This window comes from Camarhynchus parvulus, chromosome 1A (assembly GCF_901933205.1).
Source record: "Camarhynchus parvulus chromosome 1A, STF_HiC, whole genome shotgun sequence".
NCBI lineage: Eukaryota > Metazoa > Chordata > Aves > Passeriformes > Thraupidae > Camarhynchus > Camarhynchus parvulus.
The window spans coordinates 27,412,568-27,433,848 of NC_044586.1; the positions used below are offsets into that span (position 1 = coordinate 27,412,568).

At 35.1% G+C, this 21,281-nt stretch overlaps 1 protein-coding gene across 1 annotated transcript in view; it reads right to left on the bottom strand.

The window, feature by feature from the left end:
* Positions 1-21,281, bottom strand: part of CFAP54 (cilia and flagella associated protein 54) — a 122,437-nt gene that overhangs the window by 46,889 nt on the left and 54,267 nt on the right. Inside the window, exons 24-37 of the mRNA XM_030960822.1 lie at positions 18,456-18,641; positions 17,322-17,464; positions 15,146-15,293; positions 14,006-14,161; positions 12,253-12,375; positions 10,098-10,232; positions 9,516-9,612; positions 6,982-7,071; positions 6,212-6,338; positions 5,388-5,481; positions 4,461-4,600; positions 2,737-2,955; positions 2,196-2,332; positions 317-465 (exon numbers count right to left, since the gene is read on the bottom strand). Of these exons, the coding sequence (XP_030816682.1) occupies positions 317-465; positions 2,196-2,332; positions 2,737-2,955; positions 4,461-4,600; positions 5,388-5,481; positions 6,212-6,338; positions 6,982-7,071; positions 9,516-9,612; positions 10,098-10,232; positions 12,253-12,375; positions 14,006-14,161; positions 15,146-15,293; positions 17,322-17,464; positions 18,456-18,641 (1,944 nt within the window). The remainder of the gene's footprint in view (positions 1-316; positions 466-2,195; positions 2,333-2,736; positions 2,956-4,460; positions 4,601-5,387; positions 5,482-6,211; positions 6,339-6,981; positions 7,072-9,515; positions 9,613-10,097; positions 10,233-12,252; positions 12,376-14,005; positions 14,162-15,145; positions 15,294-17,321; positions 17,465-18,455; positions 18,642-21,281) is intronic.

Below are 21,281 nucleotides of genomic sequence, written 5' to 3' on the forward strand. Positions count from 1 at the left end.
TCTACAAGTATTTTTAGAAAAATTTAACAAACATGAGGAGGAAAGTTACAAAGGTAGAATGAAAAGAGAACAATTACATAAATTATTGAATGCTTTATAGAAATATATATTATGACAGGTGATATGGCTGACATTTCATATATTGTACTTGGATATTTTTCAGAAAATGAGAAAACATTACTTTTAAACAGTGATTTTTTTTTATTTTCTGAGGTATTTTCAAGTAAAAAGTAGTAAGTATTGCAAGACATGCTTAATGCATTAATTACTAATACTTAGTAATATATAGTTTAATAAGAAACCAACCACATCTTACCACTGCTCTTTTCAAATGCAAGAAGATGCTTGTAAAATGCTTCAGTAAAAGGGCATTTGATGGAACCTGGTCCTGTTTGTCAGTCTTTGCTGTTCGACTTCGAGGAGTTCGACTCTGTTTATTTCTGGTTTTAGGAGATTTACTTGTAGCTGAAAACAAAAAGCTCCCTTGTTAAAATTGAGTTGAAGTTCTCAAAAAAAAAAAAAAGAGAAAACCAATCAGCTAGGATTTTCCTGTGGCAGCTAAATACTTGAATGTTAGGAAATGCCAATGTTAAGGTTATCATGTTTGTAAGGTTATGATATTTAAAATATGAAATTCTTTTTCTTAGGAATTGGGATGAAAACGAGTTTGAGCAAAATACTAATGGGTACCAAATAGCTTTCAGCCTCAAAATCAAAACACAATCCTCATTTAAGTTCTAGGAAGAAATCACCACAACAAGAAATGTCCGGGCAAGCTTGCAAGAATCTTTCTTAAACAGAAACCTCTTAAAGGAGATGCTAGGAAGAAAGGAGGATTTCTGATAAATTCTGTGGTATGTGTAGAATTCCTTCATTATTTAATTCACTCTCAAACATTCCCCAAGGGGAAAGGCAAAGGTTCATGATAGTGGAATATGGTAATATCTGAGCTATAGGTTTCACACAAAAGCTAATTCCTATATAATACTTTAACTCTATGGCAAACTACACATTTTACATGATTCTTTTAACCATAACTGTTGCAAATGCTAGGAGATAGTAAAGAGGACTTTTATCATGTTTCAGCCAATTTCAGTGTGTCTCAGTGACTGGTAAGCATCACTGGTAAGCATCAAGGCAAAGGTGTTTCTGTAAAAGTAGGCTGTCGCAAAGAGAACCAGTGAGACAGAGAAATTCATGTCCTAGTTTTTGTCACACCTCCTTGGAGAAGGCAAAGAGGACAGCTGATTTTACCTAAGGAAGTCCTACATGGAAAGACAGGAGAATTTTGATCTTTACTGCTGTGGCAAGAATGTGTCCCTGAAGAGATATTGAAAAGACCAGGCCTGTGACTACTTGTTGAACTTCTGGAGCCTATGCAGACTTTGTGCTGACTTGTACACTACCACTGACATCTGAGGAAATCAAAGTCCTGCATTTCACAATTACCCACAGATAGGAGCCCTTTGGCTCCTGTTGGAACCTCATAGACTAAAAATATCTAGAATAATAATAAATGTTAAATGTGAAAGACAGAGAAATTAAATAAAAGTGGGAGAAAATAAATTGTTCCTGAGGTAGCTTCTGACACAGGGAAACACAGGGGAGAAAGCAGTAGAGAAGGAAAATTAAATTCTACTTAAAATTTGAAACATAATAATAAGCTTCAGTCTATAACTTTAAAAACTACTTACAGAACGACCCAGGGAAATTTTGACCTGCTAGGAAATGTAAAGGAAACTACCTATCAATTACAAAGCTCAGAAACGGAAAGAAATTATCAATGCATTCAGAATCATTCGGAATATTATCAATTTAATACGCGTAGGTAGTGTGGTACCTGCAAACCTAAAGCTAGTATCATTGTTCTTTTTCAAACTAACAAATTTACTAATAAATTATAGGATAAAGAATAACTAATTGATAAAATGTAACATATTTATTAATAGATTAAACAACTCAGAATTATTAGATATGCCACATCACTTACTATGACTTCTGTTATACTAGGTATGCCAAAAAAATCTGGAGAACAACTGAAACCTAGAAATGTCTTCTATTAACTTGGCATGACTGACTGTTTATCCAAAGGTGATGTGGACAACTAATGATGGAGGTCAAGACAGCCAGAAATCAAGAGAAACAAAAAGTTAAGTTGAAACTGATTTCAGTTGCGCACCAATAAAAATTCTTACAGGTTTGGGTTTCAGTCTCTTCTGACTTTTCAAGGAGAGAAGGACTTGGTTTTCCTGTGTTCTCATCTGCAGCTTCCCTTGCCAATACAGTGCCAGAACTGTTTAATGAGAATATCTCAGGATTCAAAATATCGTAACTGCAAAATGGGCGAAAGAGAAGAAAACACAAAAAAAACCTCCACATATGATATCAAAAAGAATTTTTATGTACATACACAAAATTCAGTGTCTCAGAAGTGATTCCTTTCCAGCAGCTTCAGGAATAAGACACAATGAATGATAGCCAAATGTTATAAGGAACCAAGAAATAACTTAGTATAGTGTATTTCAAAGCTTTCATCTCGCCAATGAATTTAGCAACCAAAACTGTGCCTGATGTCCACAGGATGGAAAGCAAAACTTTTTACATAGTAACAAGTAATTTGTATTTGAAAGCTGAACTGTTCATATGAATATATTGTAATTCAGATCTGTCTGCAGTAACAGCAATAACACAATAATCTCTATTAATAGCAATCACTGATAGCGCAGTAAGATGTACCTGTCCAGATGCTGTGAACCACTAATTCCAATGTTATATTGCCCTTCCAGGTTCTTTTTAAATAGGTGGTAGTGTGCAAGGGCCAGATAGATATTCATCTGAGACTTCCAGGGCATCTCTTCAAGACACATTTGACAAAAGTGACTTCGGATTACATATTTAGTCAGCAGCATCACTAAGGTTTCATGAGCTAATTTCTTCAATTTATCCTTGGCTTTGCTAAACCAAAACATATGAAGTAGCAAAAAATGAAACTCTGTTTTCTTGAAGCTCTAGAAAAAAAGCCCTGGTAAAGATACACCACTACTCCTTTGCATATCCCCAGATTAATATGCATAAGCATATGACATATTTCTAAATAAAAGACTTTGGTTTAGTCAAGAAAAGCAACTGTGCTTTCCCTCTTTACGTGCACTTAACACACAACAAATCCCATTTTATATTTTACCAGCTTCTATAAGATAATTGTCTTAGTACTTTAAAGAGTTTAGATCATTTTGAAGTTATTTGTCCCTGAATTGTACAGATTATTATAGCAAATATAATGTGCTTCAAAGTCAATTCAGGAGCGTCTTCTATTATACTATAAATCTGGATTTTGGGGTTTTTTAATTGCTTTGCTTTGGTAGTTAAGCACATCCAGTAAGAAGAGAACATGGTATTTCAAATCTGGGTGCCTGCCTTTCCAGCCAAAGTTTTTTAAGGTTTCTCTGAGAGATGAAAAAAATCTGTATTATTTCACAAACATACAATGCTGTATTCAAACCAAATCTCATTTTTTAAAAATTAACTGTAAACTGATTCTTTTATTAATCTAAATTATTTTTCTGCCTGTTTTTCACCTTTAAAATGTGGGCAGAATAGTATACCACATACAAAAGAGTAGCTGATAAAAACCCAAGATAGGTTTAACATCCTCTCTTCTGCTGAAAGCCATGAAAGTCATTTTACGTAAGGTAGGGTTTCTTCTCTCAAGGAGGAATAATAACATTTTTGGATGGTTTAGGTAAATATTTAGAAGATTATATGGAAACTTTTTTTAGGTTATTTAAAACACTTCCAGAATCAGTTACATGATTGCTTATGTGCAAATATTTACAGTTTCCTATTTGCTAATTACCATAAGTGACCAAAGGACCAAATTATGAGTACTACACATTCTTTTAGGTCAGAAGTTAAAGTTATTGGCAAGTTAACCAAATATAAACAAATACCTGCCAAAAGAAGAGGTGAATTATATTTTTTTTAAACAAAAACAGTTTTGGGGAAGCTACAAGACAGACAGTCCAAAAAGACTAGCACAAGGACCACAAAAATCATTCTGAAACTACTACTACTAAGTTAATTATTTAATAACAAATATTTGTATTAGCTTTGTAACAGATAAACTCCCCAACACAGTTTGAAAAGCCTTATAATATACAGATTATCAGAGCTTTTCCACCTTGATAAATCAACATGCTCAAGCTAACAAAACTCAAATACAATCTCTGATTATTAATACAAAAACTTGAAATCATTAACAGCTATTAAACAGAAATGCAACAGATTTTGTTTCATTGAGTGGAAACCAATTTTATACTAAACTACATCAGAAAAATGAGAGGACTGTGCAGAAATTAGTGTCTTTGCTCTAATACAAAAACTAAAATACACACTTAATTGTAATCTAAATTTCAAACTATTTTTTTCGGTACATGAGGCTGAAAACTGTGTTCATTTACTTTTGTGCTTCTGAAGATTTCATTACATCTGGATTTTTCATTAAATACTCTCTGAGAGGTCCTTTCTGAGGCACAGCTTGTTTTGTTGGTTTCTTTGAAGGTGATGCCTTTGGTTTTCCTGAAGGTGAGGTATTCTTTCCCTTTAAAAAAAATCTTGCATCAAAATCTTACATATACTTCAAATACTTATTTATACCTACATTATCAATCACCTGGGGTATAGAGCAGTTTGGCTTACATAGGAACAGAACATTAAAAAAAAATCTGGAAATTGTTGTCAGAAAAAGAAGTACTTAAAAATTCTAGAAAACATCACCATTTTTCTGGAAAGTACACGTCAAATGCCTGACACAAAGAAGCCAGCCAGGTCCCTAAAGATTTTCTTTCATATACCAGTGTTTTCATCACAGAAATAATGATAGTTCTTTTCCTAATATTATAAACAGTAAAACTTTGCAATGCAAAAACAGAGACAGAAAAATCCTTTTCCTAATCTATCTCAGATGCTAACAGTATTTCAACATTACTAGAGGATTATGAGGGAGAAAGCTCTTCCTGCAAAATAATACAAATCCATTAAGATTATTTGTATCTTCCAGGAAAAGCAAAAATTTATTTTAAATTAAATCTGAACAAAAAGCCTTTACTGTGCAATTAGAACATCTGCACAAGGAGTTAACCACAAAAAATTACTCACAAAAATAAGTACTGTACTTAGACAATTGTTGGTCTTTCATATGAATCCCATGCCAACTTTTCTTCCTGGTTTTAGAAGTGCAGAGGTCAGCTGAGGACTAGAGTTTGTATCCCAAATTTTAGAAACTGTCTCTAGATAAGATTTTTATGCGACAATTTTTGAAAACTTATTTTCTTCTTATGGTATTGCTACCCAGTAAAAACACACAACTCCTTAAAAATAAAACTCACCTTCTGAACTCCTGCAGCACTTGTGCTTTCTCCCAGAGTGAGAGATCTTGCTTGTGCTGAAATTCCATCAGTACCGAGGAAGCTCTCATTCCTCCTGATGAAAAATATTTTTAAAATCATCATCATCATAATAATCATCATGTTAAACTCCTTTCATAGTAAAAGATTATCTTTGGGAACATATAGAGCACATCATGCAATTCCTATTTCATTTGCAGTTTTAAATTCAAAAGACTTTCTTTTCTTCATCCTCTTAAGAAAATAGGAAGTGTTAATTTTCAAAGTTTATTACAGAAATCTGAATTTGTGAGTAACAACCATAGTACCTTCCTAATGCCTAGTAAAATAAAATAGTTTTCTTCATTACCCAAATTATATTACAGAATTTTGCAAATAACTTCTTCACATCCTATTGTTTTGGTCTCTTGTAACCACAATTCCTGTTCCCTAAAATATATCTCATTTTCACTGATTATTTGCCTTTCATATTTTAGAAATACTGATGTGCTTTTTTAAAAACGGGATCTTCTCAGGTAAGTGTCTACAATTTGGCTCCATTTATCTTTTCCCCACAGAATTTTTTGACACTATAGTAGGCACTGATCAGTTTGCTTTTGATTTAACCCATCATAGCTTCCCAAGCTATGCCACCACCCCATAATAATACCTGTGTAATCCATGTTCATGGAACATCTGCAGACTAGGAGTCAGGGAAATTACTCCTCAAGGGTCTTCTAATGGGTACAACTTAGAGTTTCTTTTGCAAATGTGACTCTCATGAGCCTAAGCAGTAGTTTTTCACCACTACTGTAACAGAGATCTACCTTTTCAAGTTATTTTCCACACTCTCTGCCCACTCCAGAACACTCTGAAACTTCTCTTCATTCATGACTTTGTGCAAAAGGTAAACGAAGAACTCAAGGAAACGAGTGTGGCCTTTGAATTTAAGCACTGCAATAAAGTAACAAATAACACAGGTGTTTATGCTGTAACTGAATTCTGAAGTCAGCTAGGATTACAGCTACGTACGCCTCAAAGCACTTATTTATGTCATGTTGCGTACTCATAGTGACACTAAAATCAGGGATACACAATGGCAGTTGCTAAATGCTTCTTCTGATTGGGCATCCAGAATCATAAGCTCATTCTATTTAATACACTCCTAGAATTACAAACATTATAGAGACAGAGATTTCTGTGAATTCCTCTTCCAGTGAAATAATTTCATGTTGAAATGGGGTACCTCAATTTTAAGAGAACATTCCATACAAAGAGAATCTTTGAAAAATTTGGCACATTTTTAAAATTTACTTGTTTCTAAGGTTATTAGAAAACATACATGATTCAATTTAAAATATTAATATTTTATAGACCTAGCATGAACACCCAAATAATTGGTTGCATTCAATTCTCGACGTGTTTATAGTGAGAACTTTTTATAAGCTATGTTTCACTTGATTTTGTATATTTGAGAACCAAATGAATGAAGGTAACATTCCCAAGAGCTTATTCCAAGCAAGAATGAGATTGCTTTACTGGCAACTTTCTGAAGTAAAGGAGCCCTTACAATTAATATAAACACCAACTACTCTACCTTCTCGATAAGCACGTTCTGATGGCCAACATGAAATTACTGGGTAGAGTAACAAAGGAGACTCCTTTCCTGTAAGCTGTGTTCCAGGACCTGCATCAATAACCAAATGAAATCCATTATGAAAAGCAGTAAGAATATACAATAGAGACTCCACTTATAACTGACAAAAAAATCCTTCTCTAGCACAGAGTTTGCTTTTAAATCTCTCACTGTCATGAGAGAGGATGTCTGGAGTTCATCAGAGGTCTAACAAAGAGCCATGAAAATCATATGTGAAGAAGAATGTGCAGAAAGGACACGACAAAAATGTATTTAAGGCTATACAGCAAGAACTGATCCCATGATACTGCTATTGACTAATGCTTACATTCATGCTCTGCATATGGATAATATAAGTAGGTAGAGGTTTTTCTTAAGCTAAATATTTACAAAAATAGATGTAGAGAAATTCAGTTATATTCTATAAATAATATACTTTATATAGAATACACAGTTATGAGCAGTATACAGAATATATAGGACAATAATCTGGATTCAAGCTTCTGGCAGTTGAACACAACAGCTGATTAAACATTACCAGCTGACAAGCACCAAAACAATGTTACACATACTGCTTGTTATTTTTCCTTAATAAAAAAAATAATCTACAAATTTTGTGCTTAGACAAGTCCTGTGGTTGAAAAATATCAATGCAGCAAATCCCTGAAAAAAGCAAGATTAAAAATGCACTCTGGAACCAGTTGTAATTGTGGATCAATAGCTAAAATCTCCAGTGAGAGCAGTCACTTTAGGTCTGTTGAATGTAAATAATGTCCAACTAAGTAGGACAGCCAGCAGGAAAAGCAGACTTTTAAAAATTTTCTTTTTAGGACACCCTTTCTTAGTGCTTCACCCTTTCTCCCATTTGACAAGTTCAAAAATATGTTGCTCCAAATAGGCATTTTCACAAAGAAAAATATGTCCCAATTTTTTTTAATGGGAAAATATTTGAAATTTCAGAATTTAAATTGTACTGAGCGTGAAATATTTTGGTTTTCTCTTCTTTTGAAAGAAGCAGATTCAGCTCTTTTCCATTTTTCTTGTAGACTATCATTAATGGAACACTAAGTGTTGATCCAGTTATAAGGATTTCCTATGACAAGGCTTTTTCCAAAATGTTTTTAACAGCATGCCCTACCGGTGTGCACATTGTCCTAAATCATGAATACATATTTGTAAGGACAGCTGTAAGCTTTGCATGGCCACACCAAAAGGCTTCTTCTCAATTTATATCCTGAAACTACTGACAAATAGGCTATTTCAACAACAGAGCAGACTTTAGTGATCAATTATTTGCCAGCTACTCAAAATGTGTGTTTTTTCTAACTGATCAATCTATTAATTTAACTTTCTATTAAGTAATCAACATGATTTTCAATTAACTTACAGAATTCTTTCCTTATGTGACTTGTTCTGCAGGAATGCAAGCATCAATGTGAGAAAAAATGAATAATTATTGTACAGATTAATGGCATTTTTCCATCACCCCTTATCCTATTTTTCACAAGAATGCTTTCTCTTCTGAACAAATGCATGAACAGAGGTGATGGATGATAAATAGAACATGAGGGGTGTGGTCTTGCAGCAAAGGCCAGCAGCATACTGGGCTATACTAGCAACAGCATGGCCAGCAGGTCAGGGGACATGACTATTCCCCTCTATTCAGCACTTGTGAGACCCCATCTAGGTTACTGTGCCTGAGTTTGGGCACTGTAGCACAAGACACCAACATAGCAAAGTTGAGAGGACAGCCAAGATGACAAGGAGCTATAGTGTTTTGAGAAGAGGAATAAATACCTTCCAACCTATACTACTCCACCAGGCTCCAAGGAGTACAAGGACTACAAATCAGTGGTGTCTCTGAGATTAAGTTCTAACCAAATTTTCTTTATAATTCTTACTTGTTAATTCATCCAACTTTGGCAGGATTATTAGCCAGAAAATTATTGTGCTTGATCCAGACTCCAAGATATTTTAAAATACATTTATTCATTCCCAAGGTAAAAGGTAGTTAAATACTAGCATGCATGCAATTCCCTCACAAAAAGAACAATTTCTGTTAATTTTCTTCAGGGAGAGTTTTCTCCACTAAAATTTCTTGCAGTGGTCATTACTACTAGCATTGGTGGATTATTGAGATAAGCTATAAATGGACAGTGGTCTTTGCAACTGCATTTTCTAATATAAGAAGATAAAGCAAGCCTAAATAACATGTAATCCAATTTAAACAGATTGGAAGAATGTAAATATTTGCAGAACTGTTCACAAAGGAATATTCCTTTTAAAGAAGAAACGAGTGTTCCAATGGAAATTACAAAAAATATGAATACACACATCATCACCAGGTGATCATTACCAAGATCATTATTGCTTTGGTTGAGTCATCATGGAAGATATAAGAAATAAAAGGACTTCTTCAGTAAATGTAGTTTTTTCAAACAAACCATAGAAAACTCCATAGGCAAAGGTAAGACGTGTTTCAACAGTACACCCACCTGCTTCTGTCAGTTTGAGTAGACTTGATTCAAGAGAATTTAGATTTTCTGCTGCTTTTGCCATTGCAGCTAAATGGGATGCCCTTGAGGAACGTCTCTGAAATATTGAATGCTTTGTTATGAAAGCTTAGCTTTAACTTAACTAAAACCAGCTTGTCAGTAGTGGAATTTAGCTTAGATCACAAGACTTCTAAATCTATATCTTATAATAGAGATAATATATACAATATATGTACATAATATAATATACAATATTTCATCAATATTGTATTATTTTTCTTTTCTGATGAAATAGAAATTATGTTCATGACTTTTTTAGCACAACATATTTTGTCAAACATGGGGACTCCCAGTCTCTAGAGGCGTTCAAGACTGGGCTGGATGGGGCACTGAGCAACCCGGTCTAGTGGAAGGTGTCCCTATCCAAGGCTGGGGGTTGGAGCTGGATGATCTTTGAGGTCCCTTCCAACACAAACCATTCTATGATTCTAGAACTAAAAAAAAAATAAATCTAGTCTTCAAAATAATAGAATACAGAATTTAGAGAAAATAAAAATTAAAAACCAGAGCAACTACTTTTACTGCTTTGCCAGTGCGTGTTTCTTCAGCTTTCACATCTCCTGACTGGCCAGGTGAAACTCCTGGTGAGATCAACAATTTTTTTCCATAGTTAATGATAATTACTGAAAGTTCATACTCTTTCCATGAATGTAGTACCTATAAAAGAATAATTAGTTATACAATTTTTTGTTTACATTATATGTAATATTTAAATACGGTCTACTTCTAATTGTCAAAATGCATGAATATTATAAATATAAATTAATTACTCAATATGCAAGTTTATTTTAATAAAAAACCCAGGACTGTAGACATGTAAAATAATTGGAATTGCAGATGTTATCTATGCATTCTATTCTGCCTAGCCTATCCCTCAGAGAATAGAAAGATTTACCCAGAAGTATCTATTGCTGTGATTGACACTCTCCCTGTTCTCAGGCAGTACTGCTATCAAAGAGCATAAAGGGTACCTAAATGATCCTCATTTGCCTCTCTGGTATCAAGCACACATTTTTAAATCCCAATTGTATTGAAAGGACTGGTGAAATTTATTTTTAAATTGCAAAATTTATAAATTAACAGTGTAGCGAATGTTTTTCGATGGCTTTATGTTCTTTAGACAGAGCTCAAAAGGCCCAAGTGCTTCTACTATGTGCAAGCTAACTTCATATTAGGATCTTTGCCTTTGCGACCCTAAATAAGTGTACAGACTACCTTAGGATAAACACAGTACATGACCTGACTGTAAGTCAAAAGAAAAACATATACCATGCCTTAATGAGAAGCATTTTCAAGTCACTCATTCTCTCTGCTATTTTGTATGCTATCCTGTTGAAATGCTATCTCTAAGGGGAAAAAATCAGCAATATAAGTGGCAGTCAATTAGCTGAGGAATCCAATAACAAACAAACACCTAATCAAGGTTTCAAGGCTTCTAATAGGCTTTATTGGCTGTGATAGCATTCACCTGGGGCCAATGCCTGTGGGGCCAGGAGCTTCCTGCAGCTCAAGTCTGAACCAACAATCCCTGCTGGCTCCTATATGGCAGGAATGCTGGTCTCCAGCCTGGTACAAGTCATGCCTGGGTGTGACAATGGATCACTAGACTGGGCACCTGGCTCATGGACCAACTTCTGAGCTTGACCTCAGACTGTTCCCATCATGATGGACCAGCCTGCTGGGCTCTGTCTGACCCTAGCCACCTCACCAGGCCTTATCCTCACCTGTGGACTGACTTCCCATCTTCAAATCTGACCTGCCTCATCACCACAAATTCGCCCGATAATCTGGATGCCTGGCTGAACCTCAATACCAGGTGCTGCTCTGCCAGCCATGGCATTGCCCTTGGCTCCCGGCCTCACAGCCATGCTAGCCTTGCAGAGCATTTTTTGGGTTACTTGGTACTGATCTGGTCTTGTGAGGTTAGCATGGAGATTCAGCTCCTCTAAAGACCAAGCTGAGGAATCACCAGCATGGGGCAATCCCTCAAATCCTTAGCCACAGCTCAGCTTCAGTATGAGCTCTTAGTTGAGGGGCACCCAAAGCTGGAGGAAAGCTGACTTTTTCAGTATCACACACTTACAATAGCAAGTAATTAACTGCAGCATGTTCCTATACATGAGGAAAAAAATCCAGTACCATGTTTCTCCTTATCTCACTAAACAGATTGAGTATCTTAATCATAAATGTCATCTACAGATATATATTATGGTTGAAAGTCAAGGTGTTTTTATTTTTCCCAGCATGCAAGACTAAACAGTATAAAGTCTCTTGTATCTAATTAGCAACTAAAACAGATATATTAATCTAATTAAAACTACAAATATGGCTTATTTGCAATAAATAAACTTTTAAACTTATATATTAAATGTATGTCTTATTGAAAATAGTACTACCTTAAATATAAAATTACACACAATCATATAAAATGCAGATCTAATGACGTGGACTAATAGCGTCAGACTATTTTCTGAATAAATACTAAAAAGTCAAAATGTCATTGTAATAAAAATGCACTGATTCAAAGATACTAATAGATGTTTCTATGCCTTTACTATTTAAGATTGCTGGTTCTGTAAGATATCATTCTGAAGGCCAGCTTACTAAATATCTCTTTTTTTTCCCCCTAAATGACAAGAGCTCAAATTAAGCTGTAAGCACAAAATTCACACCATACCTTTGCTGTATGATATGAAGCACAAGCTATCATATGCTGAATACTGTCATAGCATCCTTCCTGTCTCCTTTGCAAAGTAGCACTTGGAATTTCTTGGAGAACAGCCAAGCATTTAATGAGGATCTGTAAATACAAGGGTTAAAACAAAATTTGGAGTCTAGAGCATATTTATAAGCTTGTACCTCTGTACAGCCCACTGTATTTCATGGTGAACTTTAAAAATACTTTAAAATCTAATGCATAGGATAAAACATTAGTTGTACAAATGCCAATAACTAAATTTCTATTTAATTGAACAGTGTCAAGATTTCAACCACAGTCTTTTGGAATAAATTACATGTCCACATAATATCCCAGATATTAATATACAGATACATGATGGATATTTTTGCTGATTTAATTAACATGGAATCCAAGAATGTTTAATTCAGTGAGATAACATAATCCTACTAGAGGACTGTTTAAAAATATATTGAGATGGTAAGAATTTCAAATGAAAAAAAATATTTCCAGTATGTTGTAAAAATAAAATCTTCTTTCCCCAATTTTGTCCATCAGAAATGAAAAGAACATGTGACTAAATTATTTTTCACTTTAATTACGAAACCTGAAAGAAGAGGCATTTCCAGTGGCTAGCTGTACCTTTAGCAGAACACCACAGCCGTCTTAAGCAAGAAGCTATCCCTGTAGTCAAATAGATGATTTTTTTCCCCCGAATCACTCCTGAAAACTTAACAGGGCCCTCAGTGTCCCAGAAGTCCTTCCCTGAGCATCCTCACTTCAGACCTCCCCTCATACCCTCTGTCAAGCTCAGGCACAAGCCTTTAGTCCCTGCTTGAGCTGTGGTACTGCTCCATTGGTCTTCCGGTCTTTCTCCTAGACGGACCTTGGACCTGTGCTGCAGCCTTGTCTCCAGCCTCTGGCTTCAATTCCTGCATCTCCTGACTTTTTCTCCTGGATGGACCCTGGGCCGGCCCAATAACCTCACGTTCCCTGGACTGTCCTGGATCCTCTTACCAGCACCCTGCTCTGTCTGCCATATTCAGATGCTGCTGGTCTGTGCTTCACCAGCAGTGTGGTCACCTCATCCGTTCTCACAGAGCAAATATACTCTTATTGCTGCTACCTAAAAAGGCTACCTAATTACAGGAAAAACATTTGCATGTTTGTTCTGTATGCTTGCTGAATCTAAAAACCACATCTGCTGCTTCATAAAATGTACTCTGTTTTTGAAGAGAAGGTGCTTGCTTCTGGAAAGGAGCTCATGCCTGAAAACTAAAGACTGCATTGTCAAAACACTGAATAGCTTTCTTTTCTTTAAGAAGAAAACAAAACTGTATATGAAGCAAACATTCTGAACTTAAAAAAAAAAAAAAGCAACAAACCAACAACCAAACAAACGAAACCACAGGCAAATGCTGCTTTTCTTTCCTCAAAATCGCCATCTGCAAATAACATTCAAGTAGCAATTACATTGTAAATTCTGCTACAGTTTAAAATACCAACAATCTCCCTAAAGAAACAATCGATACTCTGCAGTTACTTCACCGTATCTGAGAGCAGAATGTGTGCAGCTTACACGGAACTTAGATGCATTGAGGACATTTAAATTCTAAAAGGCTTTTCTTTCACCAGCTATTAAGAAGTCAAAGCCTAGATATTTAGCTCTCCAACTGTACTGCCCATTATAAGTTTAATTTGAATCACTATAACTGCAGGACCTGACAGCTGCTTTGTCTTAAAATGCTCTCACCTGAACTACTGGCACTGAAAAAATCTTGTGATAAATAAGTGGGGCAAGGAGACCATAACATTGTACAACAGACTGCAGGGCATAACTTGGATCGTTCATCCAGTTGCTAAGTTCAATTGCCACAGTCATTCTTTCACATTCTGCTAATCTAGCTACCTGTAAAAGAAAAACACATTTTGATTTAAATATTCATTCTGTTGTTAAACCATTTGAGAGTGGAAGAAGACAGATGTTACTGCAGTTTTAAAAAAGCAGGATAAGCAGCAAGTAAGATGAAATTTTAAGAAGGAATTTAAATTCACACCTGTTAGAAGTATATTAAAAAACACATTATTCCTGATACTAAAGGAAATGATTGCTCTTGATCTAATTGTGCCCTCTGAGTTTGCCCATATAATTTACAAATTGAGGCTGATTAATAACCTCAAACTATGTGGAGTGGAAATTTCACAGGCCAGCCTCTCAGAGTCAGTAAGGGAAGGATAAATCCTTCCCTTCCCTTCAAGTTATCTGTTGCAGTCCTTGCAAGAGAGAGTTTTTCTTGTAAAGCCACAGAGTAATCAACTGCTCACACTTTTTACAAGTACTTCAGCAAAGAAAGAAATAGAATAGGAATGTAATAAGACAAGAGGCAAAGTTTGACTATCCAAATAAAAAAGAAAGGGTGCTTTTTGTCATTAACATGCCATTGCACTATAAAAAACTCTGAAATAAAATATTACTATATTAAAACCATGAAACCTGTTAGAAGTCACATCTTAATTAAAATACATGTATAACATAGCATAAATGTTTAAAATTAAAAAATTCAAGTTAGATCTTTAGGGGACAAAAATAACAATTATTATACTTCTGTCTTATATTATAGTCCACCACCACTGAAGTCAAGAAAAATCCTTCCTCAATTGGAATCAGTGGGCTTTGGATTAGACATTAACTAATTCAGAAACCATCATTCCAGCTGGATGTAAATAACCAACAGTTTCGGAGATATCTCAGAAAGAAAGGCCATGTAACCCACAGAACATGGAGTATTCTGTAAATAGGATTAGTTGATTGCCACATCTATCTTACAATGATGAAATAAAACTGATGAAAAAGTAAAATCAAACCCAGTATATTATTTTAAACCACACATACTTGCTCCTTATAAAATATCTCATTGGAAGAGATGGAATCACAGAAGAGTGCTCCTTCCATGACATTAATGTCAGAAACAGCAAATATATTCCTCAAAAAGAGGTGCAAGGTAATAGGAGAAGTCTGAGATACAGCTTCAAAATGTAACCTACAAAATATAAAAGCAAAAGAACAGCAAAAGCATGTTAATTGTGATTCAGATCTTGCATGCCTGACACTGCATTACAATAAAATGAAGTCTTTCATTTTAAAATTATGGACAAAAAAATATTACTATAACTTCTTCTAGAAATAAGAGCTACATATAAAACTGAAAAATTTGCTTAAAACTTCTAAATTAAAATCTAAATAAATAAAAATACAACTTCTTTTGAAATTGCTATCCACTTTATACTAATCTAAGACAACTTTTCTTTATTTGCATCATCTAATCCAGTGAAACTAATTTTGAACTGTCTTTGAAAACTTCAGATGCTACAGCTTGTTTTCACGGTCTCCTTTTACACATTGTTCTTCTGTACTCTGACACTGATACATGCAGTTGTGAAGTCCATTACTAAGTATTACTAACAGACTCCTTTTCAACACTTATATCTTACATTACAAGTCTCAAAAGGTCTCTTCTCTTTTGCCTGCTTTCCTGTCAAGATATTTTTTGTTGGGCTTTTTTTCCCTTCTCTGGGGACAGAGGAGCATTTGTACTTGCTGTATTTTTTTAATATTTTTGTTACAAGAAAAATCCTATGATTTTGAAGTAAAAGAAATAAATTCCTTCTCCTCGATTGTATTTCCTGAAAGAGACTGAAACTTGAGAAGTAAGATCAAATAGACACATTCACTCACTCGACATTACCAAGATACCACCACCAGGGCTTCTGGCTGGAAACACGGGTTTCCTTTCCTTCAGGCTCCCTCTGCTGTCCCTTTAGGGAGTCCAATTTCTTACCTACTGCTCAGTAAACATGAAACTGCCTGATACCGCAGCAGTGAGAATCTTCCATGTTATTTAAAAGAAAAAAAAAGGGGGGGGGGGGGCCTTGGCCATAACCATATGAAAAGAAAAATCCCCAAAACTGCTTTGCACAGCTGCTTAACATTTTCTGCCTTCATCTGATTTATCTGAAAATAGACTCATTACAATGTTATCTCTAGAGCTGGATGTATTAAAAAAATTGCTTATGAACAAATAGTAATGACAAAACAAATGCAGAAAACAGCACAATGACTATTCCTGCTTTTGTTGCCTGGCCGGGGATGGATTAAAAAACCCCACATAGTCATGAAATAGAATATATACTGATTTTCTGGCAGCATCAATACAGTCCACAGACTGTAAACCCCAAGTGCTGCTATGGCTATGGCATGTAACATCAAAACCCTTGGTGCATTTGTATGCCTGGTATCAGACATGTGGTGGCACTTGAAGGGCAGATACTGAAACTGATTATTTGCATTCAGCTATATTGGATGTTAATTCATTATCAAATCATACATAGCTGACTTACATATAAAACTATTTTTCTTATAATATTCCATGTCTATTATTGCATAAAAATATCTTTTATCTGGGAATAAATTCAGTTTTGATGCATTTCTTAACCTGGATCCATTGAATTTCAGTAAATGTAACCACAAAATTTCTAGCTGGGCGATGAAAAACTTCTATAATTATGGCTGAACATTTGAAACTTTTTCATAAAATAATTAATTTTAAATATTTCTAAAGACCTTTAGCATATGCAAAGATTATTGACACATTATATAGCTATCCCAAAACAAAATTAGCAAGAATTTACTGTTTTGGTTGGTGTTCTTGACAAAACGTTCACAATTTGTGAGATCTATTGCTCTCTTAATTGGGAAGTCAAGCACCCAGTGCATATGATACATTTTGCATATGAAAATACATCACACAAAACTAGTACCTACTTTGGAAATATTTCACAATTATCTTAAGAAAACAGCCATTACAAAAAATTAGGTGTGTAAATGTTAGCAGTGCCATAAATAACAAAAATCCTCTGCTAATTATAAACCTTTTTTTCAGAACATTTTTTACATCACAAGCCTGAACAAAATTCCACAACTTTAAACTCTTCTAGATAAAATGTGCACAACTATAATAATTAAAAAAATAAATAATTAATTATTATTTTAATTTTGTTTTACCAATTACCTTTTTTCAGATATAGTGAAATTACTGCTTGCAGAAATTACAGCTGCATTGGGAGGCCATGGAGAAGAATTTGAAACAAAGTAATCCCACATTGGTGAAAATGCTGCTCTGGCTAATCTGAAGTTGCCTGTCTGATAGGCTACCTACAAAACAAACAAACAATGAGTGGACATGCTCATGGAATAACCAGGCCAGACAAAATTACAGGATCAATAAGGTTTCAAAACTCCCCACAACACTGTAAATTTACAATTTACAATTTCTCTAAGAATATGCCGACACAGTTGAATAAAATACATGCAGTAATAATTGGATTTTACTATTACTAGCGTGGTTCAGATTCAGCATCAGAGAAAGCAAAGGGTTTCTTTGACTGCTGGCCAGTGCTCTAAAAGCCCTGTGTGGAAAACTTTACAGATATTGTGCTGCAGTTCTTCAAGGCATATAAACTCATTTAGGTTCATTTTTCTTTTGCTAATATTGCAGAATGCCCTTCTGCTCTAAATAACAGGATGTAAACTAAGCCAAATAAATAGGCATAAATTCATGTGGATACATCTTACACTGGAATATTTTGGGAAAGCTTCTAACTGTTCCCCATGATCTATCTATAGGGCTAGACAATTTAACTTTTCTCTGGGTCATAATCTGTTTTAAATATCCTTTTGTAAAAACACAAAATTATAATGATCTGCCAACCTTTGCAGTCTTTCACAAGATACTACAAAACTAATTTCAATATGAAAACGGTTGGCTTTGATATCTGCTAAGTTCAATAACATTTTTATTCCATAATGACTAACAAGATGATTTCTCGTACTTAGTCTCAACCACAAAAATGAAAAAAACCCCAAATTATTAAAAAAAAAAAGAAAAAAGTTAAATGCAGACTGTAAAACAGAGATGGGTAAGAAAACTGAGTCCTTTCCACTTAACCTGACATTTTTAGAATTTTGAATTAAGAATGAATTTACTTAGCTATACTATTTTTATGTTAAAATTGTGATTTGTGCTTATCAAGCTTTCGTCAAGAAGGTCTCAAGCTGTTACCAGATGCAGTTTTAGAACAACCACTGAAAACAAATAATTACAACCAAATGAAAGTAGGTGTCCATTATCATATTCTAACCCTACCTGAGTTAGATACGCTCGAACAGTAGTAGCAGAAAGGGGTGGATAGGCAAGGATTGGCTTAGTCATTTGCCCAATGGCATCCCCAATAAGTTTTCCATCTGATGAATATGCTGCCACAGCAAATATGTATTTCTCATTGGCATCTAACCCTTGGACTTCTAAGAGAATTTTCCCATCCGCCAGTATCTACCAATAAAAATATTTTTCTAGTTAGACTCACTGTACATACCAAAAACAAATCTCAAATTCTAAACTTTAATTATTAAACAAACTATTTAATGGTGCTGGATACAACCAAAGAACAATCCAGATTAATAGCAGGTAATGTACTAGATTCTTGTATTAAATTCTTGAAAACTATAAGAAAACAATTAAATGGTAGGTGAAAAAAAGGATATGTTTTCTCTGGAATGCTGATATGTACACAGAGCACATAACCTAAGAGAACACTCAAGTGTCGCAGACATCTTTTTATGAAAAATCCTTTCTTAGGATTTTTCCTTCTGAGAAGCTAAGAGGCCTCAGAAACAAAATGTAAACAATGGTTATCTGCTGCTGTGGAATGCAACAGGTGGATCATTGATTGTTCTCGTGTGGATGTTTGGAATTAGCGACCACTCACGGCAGAGCTGGCTCTCTCTCTCTGAGCCACAGACCTTTGTTTTTCATTCTTTTCTATTCTTAGCTTAGCCTTCTGAGATGAAACTTTTCCTTCTATTCTTTACTATAGTTATAATGTAATATATATATCATAAAATAATAAATCAAGCCTTCTGAAATATGGAGTCAAATCCTCGTCTCTTCCCTCATCAAAAGACCCCTGTGACCACTGTCACACTCATGTAACCAGGACCTGATGTTTTTCTAAGATACTTGTGTCCATTTGAACATTCACACAGTGATTGTCCATGCTTGCAGTCACTGAGCTGAAACACTTTGTCCCTGAGCTGCGACAAAGACCATACTGCTCTCCTTCATACATGCCACCTTCTTGTATCAGATATAGGCAGAGATACCTCTGGCTCTTTTCAGCACCATTAACAGCACTTCGGAGTCTGTGAAGCAAACAACATACTTTCAAGATCTTCATTTTTCCTTCAAGTAATTGTATACCTGCACTTTAACATCATGGCTCACTCCTAAGAGGATTTTCCACCTTCCTCTCTGCGACCAAGGTGACTTACACAAGGAAGATTTAAAGACTTCAAGGGTCTTGAAACCAGAAACAAGTGCCAGTGATGGAAGGATAATATGAGAATTGAGATCATCATAACACAGCATCAACACAACGCTCATATTCAAACAGTCTGTCCTTCATAAGGAGACCTCTGAACAACAGAAATCCCTTCAGGATGCTGGGGCTGAATCCTGAACCAACAAACCAGAAATAAGTGTACAACAGTCTGCAACAGCCCTTTACGGTAAGTTGATAGATCATTCTATCCCCAAGAATTCTAAACTTTTTTATTGAAGTCAGCAGATAGGTAGAGACTTTGTCTGCGGATCAACATTTTGCAAAAGTATACCCTAAAGCAAACAGAAGTTCCATTGCAGAGGTGCATGGTTAACCTCAGGTCTGTGTGTCTCCAGTACCTGTCAGAGCTAAGATGGTCAGTGGCTTGGATGGACTGCAGCTAATTCACAGAAAAAACAGCTGGCAGTGGGGTGAAAGTCACCTATCATACACTTAATTCACCTGATAGGGGATGGAATATTGAAACTAACTTGCTAAACATCACAGGAAGCTTGGTTTCGTGGATTTGATGATCAGGGTATCAGGAATAACATCAAAGCCTCTACTGCCAACACCTACACACACCTTCTCTTCTCATATATTCTCCTTTAAGGAAAGGAGCCAGGAGAACAAAGGGCACAGATTCCCTCTCCATCACCAAACACAAGTCTATCAGTGTTAGTATAAAGCTTGCTTACAAAGCCAGGAAAGCCTGAAACATCAGACAGAAGAGGTTGATATCATTCTTCTGTCACAAAGCACAGGGCAACTCTTTTGCCCTGCAAAGAACAGAACTCTTAATAAAGATTTCCAGATACAAAAATGATCATTGAGGTGATCAATGAGGTGTTAGAATACAGCATCTGAAGAGGACATGCTGAAGCTTTCTAGTTCCTTTCTTAAATTACAAAGTTCACAGTATTTGGATGGTTCATTGTTGTCATACAGGAGGACAATGCAACAGCAGGCATGAGTGAATGAAAACCAGAACTTTTTCAGTCTGTGCAGAAACACCAGAATGTGATACAAATGAAAAAAAAAAACTACCTAAAAATGCAAAACCAAACCAACAAACAAACAAAACAAAAAATCCAAAAAATTAAAGGTCAAATTGTAATGAACAAATAATGTAGAAGTCCCAAGACAGTCAACATGATCAGTCATAAGTAGTTAAAAATGTGTGGGATGATTCACCACACCACATGTTCACAGAAGGAAAGGGAAAGAGCATGAACCTAGAAATAAACTGTGTTTGAATGTGAAGGTTATTAAAAAAGTTATATTACCATGCTGCCAGCATTAAGTAAGGCAATGCCTTGTTTAGAAGAAATAGCTGATAGAAGTTACACAATTAAGAAGAAGAATGAATTTTTATCTGTTTAGAATTTCTCTTTTTTTGAATTCCTGGAAAGAGTAGTGTTTGGAGCACACTCTAGAAATACTTCATACGCTTCCTTTTACTTTTGCATTTCTTAGATATCACTCAAATAAACAGTTAAAACAAGGTACAGATTTGTTTAAATCTTGAAGCTTTTGAGTAATTTATTTTCTTATTCAAAAAAGATTCCTGGAAGCTTTTTGGTGTAAAGATA